This window comes from Dreissena polymorpha, chromosome 5 (assembly GCF_020536995.1).
Source record: "Dreissena polymorpha isolate Duluth1 chromosome 5, UMN_Dpol_1.0, whole genome shotgun sequence".
In the NCBI taxonomy this organism is placed as follows: Eukaryota; Metazoa; Mollusca; class Bivalvia; order Myida; family Dreissenidae; genus Dreissena; species Dreissena polymorpha.
In genome coordinates, this window is record NC_068359.1 from 97094832 (window position 1) to 97098250 (window position 3419).

General features: G+C 36.3%; 1 protein-coding gene across 1 annotated transcript in view; it reads right to left on the reverse strand.

Annotated features, from left to right (window-relative positions):
* The window catches only part of LOC127831492 (transcription factor MafB-like), a 4450-nt gene extending 1031 nt beyond the window's left edge, over positions 1-3419 (reverse strand). Inside the window, exons 1-2 of the mRNA XM_052356475.1 lie at positions 3239-3419; positions 2313-2558 (exon numbers count right to left, since the gene is read on the reverse strand). Of these exons, the coding sequence (XP_052212435.1) occupies positions 2313-2558; positions 3239-3419 (427 nt within the window). The remainder of the gene's footprint in view (positions 1-2312; positions 2559-3238) is intronic.

Sequence of the window (3419 nt, forward strand, 5' to 3'; positions counted from 1 at the left end):
CGCCAACTAAACAAAATATCAGTTCACTGTCCGATAACATAATTTTAGCCACGCCCACATTTATTATTTTCATGTTACTCTGCAATGATTTTTGTTTCTAAAGTCACGTCGACTTAACTCTTTTTTGTAGAAATGGCATTAAGAATTAACAAAACAATATCTGGGTTTGAAGTTTAAATAGCGTTTATGAGTTTGCGAACAACTAAAGAGTTGTCACGAGAAAATAGACAAAAAAAGTACCAATAATACACATATGTTGAATATTACCTGAAAGAACCGTGAACTTGATTGTTTTAAAAATAATCTCGTAATTTAGCCGCGAATAACAGTTCTATTTCAACAATATATATGGGCCGTTACTCTGTGCAAAGGGGGTTAGCTGCATGTGCGTAAAGTTTCGTCCCAGACTTGCCTGGCAGTCCGCAGAGGCTAATCAGGGACGACACTTTCCGCTTTTATGATATTTTTCTTTTCAAGAGAGTTTCTTTTTAACAAAAATCCAGTTTAGGCGGAAAGTGTCGTCCCTGCTTAGCCTGTGCATTAAACCCCCTTTTCACAAAGCGCTGCTTATATCTAAAAAGTTTACTATTTTTTAACAGAAACTCCATCGGTAGAGAAATTCTTATTCTTGTCCACTCTAAGCCTCGCCAAAACTCGCTCAAAAATGAATAAAGATCCTCAGTATCATATTGATATTTATTTTTTCTAGCAAGGCATTTGTATAAACTACGTGCACTGGTCATACTTATTCTATTTTCGTCAGACTTGTCATTCCTATATATGTTCAATAATTTATAAAACTCTGATTTTGCTGATTGACACTCGTCATTAAACCTTTTGTTATTTTGAACATGTTGATATTTTTCATTTTTGCCAGTTTTTATAGTTTTCTTAAATAATGGTGAACACACTTCATCAATAATGGAACAAAAATGTTCTAAACTTTGGTCTAGAGACGAGAAACAGTTAGTGGTATTAATATCATTGCATACCTTGTTTAAAGACTGTATAATACTATCATTTTGGAGTGACTGTACATAAAGATCGGTTTAAGTTTTATCCCATTTATAAATGTATTTTGCATTATCACATTCATTTTGTAACAAAGCAGTTTTATCAACATCATCAGATGTATCTTCATTTGTGTAGGTATTTATAAAAAAACTGAACTACACAGTGGTACGATATTAAATTAGGATCAAAAACCTCAAACTTATCAACACATTTAAATAAAACAGGCGAACACATAACAAGATCGATAACACTAGACCCGTTACTGGTTACACAAGTAAATTTTCCAATCCTACTACCTACACCTACTCTACCATTCAACACTTTTAACCCAGTCATTTTACAAAACTCAAGTAAACAATTACCGTGCTCATTTACAACTTTATCTTGACTTAATCTTGGTAAAAAACTATCTGCGATATAATCGTCTGGTAATACATTAAATCGTTGTAAATCATTATTTTCAACATAATCGGCTTTAACGCCAATTCTTGAATTAAAATCTCCACAAACTATAAATCTGCAGTTATTATTATAGGTATGTTCGAACTGTATCATATCGTTTAAAACTTGATCAAATAAACTTTCGTTAATAAACATTTCCCTACTGCTTCCATGTGGCACATTATACGCCAAACAAAGTAAAACATCAATCCCGTTTTCAAACAAATGACCTTTAAGTTTTATCCACATAATACAATCATCTATACTTTTCAAGAAATCAATACTGTTTTTCAAACGATCGGCAATATAAATCATTATTCCACCACTAGCCCGTTTTGTCCCTTTAAGATGTACAGTTCTGCTTAGCATATAATAATGAAAACCCTCGACATCATATTTATACAAAGAATTAGACCATGTTTCTGTAAATAATAGTATTTCGTTTTCGGCAAAAACTGTTTTCATTTCACCTGATAATAATTTGTTATAACGTTTCCCGATAAGTCCCTGCACATTCAATAAACACATTTTAATTCCCGTGCTCTCTCCGTTACTGTCCTATTTCGTGACCGGTACGTCGATCTGCTCTAAACCCGATGTCCCCGTGCTATTTTTAATTGTGTCAAAGTTTTGGGATACACCTCTGCGCTGGTTCACTTTCTGTCTGTCGCTGGTTATTTTGTTCGGTTGTGATTGTGCCATTTTAGCACGTTTTGTTTTTAAATGTTTCACACTATTTGATGTATCGGTTTTTCTGCTCTCGATCGTCTTGGTAGGGATTTGTGATTTGTTGATTAGAGGCGCTTTTCTAGACACGCTCTGGTGAGTTTCGTTTGCAGGTACGCGTACTGACTCACTCTGCTCTATATGGTCCGCGCTATTTGTCCTACTTCTAGGTTTGTTTACATTTTCGTGGGCGTTGCCCACGATTGGCTGTATGCTTTTTTCTTGTGTTTTCAGAAATACATCCTCATCTGCAGCCTCCTGATCATTGCCATCATTATTGTCACTCTCGCTGCTGCTGTTAATAACAGTCTCATTGGAGTACACCCTCGCGCTTTGGGTCGGCTTAGTATCAGGGCACCTCTTCAGCCTGTCAACCCCTAGCACATTAAACCACTCAGGGAATTTGTTTTCTATAGATCTGTCATTGATAAACAATTCAGCAGGGTACTTAATTTTCACTCTTTGATTTGACATTCGTGCATATTCGGCCTCTTTTGATTGATATAGCTCCTTTCGAGCTCTTGCAATTTCTTTTGGGTATTGACGGTCGACGGTCTAGTCCAAAGTGGGTGCGTTTTAACTTGTATGCGTTCGAAAGTATGGTTTCAGTATCTATGTAGTCTCGGAAGCGCGCTATCATTGGTCTCTTTTGGTCATTTGTGTTTGGGAATTTTCTACCTAATCGATGTGCTCGATCGATCATCATATCGCTGGTGTCAATTTCTAGCTCATTTTCGAGGAATTTCAAAACAAGGTTCCTGTCATTGTATGGTAGCCGCTCGGAGAGTCCATATATTATAATATTGTTTCGCATATCTCTCGCGTCTCTGTCTATTGAGTGGTAACACATAGAACGGGTCATTTCAACTTGCCAATCCATAGTTTGCTCAAGGGCATATACTCGTGCATCTATCAGTTTATAATTGCTGTTTACCTTGATTATGTCATTTCTACATTCAGATATTGTGTCTTCTATCACGTTCATTTTTTCGAACATGCAAACTAATTTACTATCTATGTCCATGTTTGCAAACGTATCCATATTGCTACTACTCACTTTTTTTACGTTTCGTTCTACGTTGCACAGTTTGAAATCCACCGTTTTCACTCAGTCCTTGCCCGCCATTGTTCATTTGTTTAAACCGATTCTGCACAGGTATTGCGTACTCCGTTGTAGTCAGTATGTCCGACTCATCCATTGAACTTTGTGGTAATTCCTCGTCGCGCAAACTCGCCAT